The sequence below is a fragment of the Puntigrus tetrazona genome, chromosome 1 (genome assembly GCF_018831695.1).
Source record: "Puntigrus tetrazona isolate hp1 chromosome 1, ASM1883169v1, whole genome shotgun sequence".
NCBI classification, from domain to species: domain Eukaryota; kingdom Metazoa; phylum Chordata; class Actinopteri; order Cypriniformes; family Cyprinidae; genus Puntigrus; species Puntigrus tetrazona.
The window spans coordinates 25,718,182-25,719,346 of NC_056699.1; the positions used below are offsets into that span (position 1 = coordinate 25,718,182).

Sequence of the window (1,165 nt, forward strand, 5' to 3'; positions counted from 1 at the left end):
GAAATTTATATTATATTTATGCATATATTAGGTAGATAACATTAAATATTATGAATACAATAAATAATATGCACTACAGCATATAACCTCTACTTTAAAATGTAAGCATCATTTTGTAGTTGTCCTAGACACACTCACCCGTACTGAGGTCCTCCATCATTGATGACTCCTAGCCGCGCTAGCTGTCTCTTCACATGCAGCTTAAAGCTGGCGTTTATCCTGAGGAACAACATCTGCGAGTACACACACACACACACACACACACACACACANGCTGACGGCTCAAACATCACGCTCTCGCCTCACCTGCGTCTGCTCCTCCGGTAAGAGCTCATAAATGGCCTCGTGCATTTTGGCCATCTGTTTACACACGTTACGCAAGCAGGCGGACGGCATCGGCGCCTTCACCTCATACTGCAGAGAACAAACACGCTTCAGCCGAGGTACACCCTAAACACCCCCCGAGAGCTCAGAGCTCCTGACCCACCTTCGACAGAGCCTTCTCAAACATGCTGTCCATGATGGCCACCAGCTTAGCGGAGATCTCTGCGATGTGATCGTTGTAGTCCTGAGGAGAGAGTGAGCAGAGCGTGAGACAGCTGCCGGCGCCGGCGCTCAGGGGCCTGTGGCTGTGAGGACCTATACCTTGGTGATGTGGCCGAAGTGTCTCAGTATGCTGTACTGTTTGGGCTGCAGTCTGGTCTCAAAGTGTGCTCGGATCACAGGGATGTAGTGAACCACCAGCTGGAGACAGCGAGACGCCAGAGCTGAGGACACACACACACACACACACACACACNATGTTTAAAATGCTAGACATGTTTTATTAAACGCTGAAATTGGTTTTTGGGTTAATTTATCAATATATATGAATTATATGATGTGATAACCAGTTTAAAAGACAGCCAATGGACTTTATTGCACTGATGCTAAAACCTAAATACTGAACTTAAGAACTCTAAAACTGATAATTAGGACTTTTGTTATACCATTTAAGAAATTTAATTTCTTCAAATTATGATCTTTTCAGGTGAACGGTATTAGCCACATGGGGTTTTTCTGTCAGATTGAGGGTTGTAGGTGAGATGTGGTGTGTGTGCATGCTCTCACCCAGGTTTCTGGTGTGTGTGTGTGTGTGTGTGTGTGTGCGCTCTCACCCAGGTTT

General features: G+C 45.7%; 1 protein-coding gene across 1 annotated transcript in view; it reads right to left on the reverse strand.

The window, feature by feature from the left end:
* The window catches only part of LOC122353214 (vacuolar protein sorting-associated protein 54-like), an 11,381-nt gene that overhangs the window by 2,024 nt on the left and 8,192 nt on the right, over positions 1–1,165 (reverse strand). Inside the window, exons 17-20 of the mRNA XM_043251183.1 lie at positions 646–767; positions 488–568; positions 307–414; positions 139–233 (exon numbers count right to left, since the gene is read on the reverse strand). Coding sequence (XP_043107118.1) covers positions 139–233; positions 307–414; positions 488–568; positions 646–767 — 406 coding nt within the window. The remainder of the gene's footprint in view (positions 1–138; positions 234–306; positions 415–487; positions 569–645; positions 768–1,165) is intronic.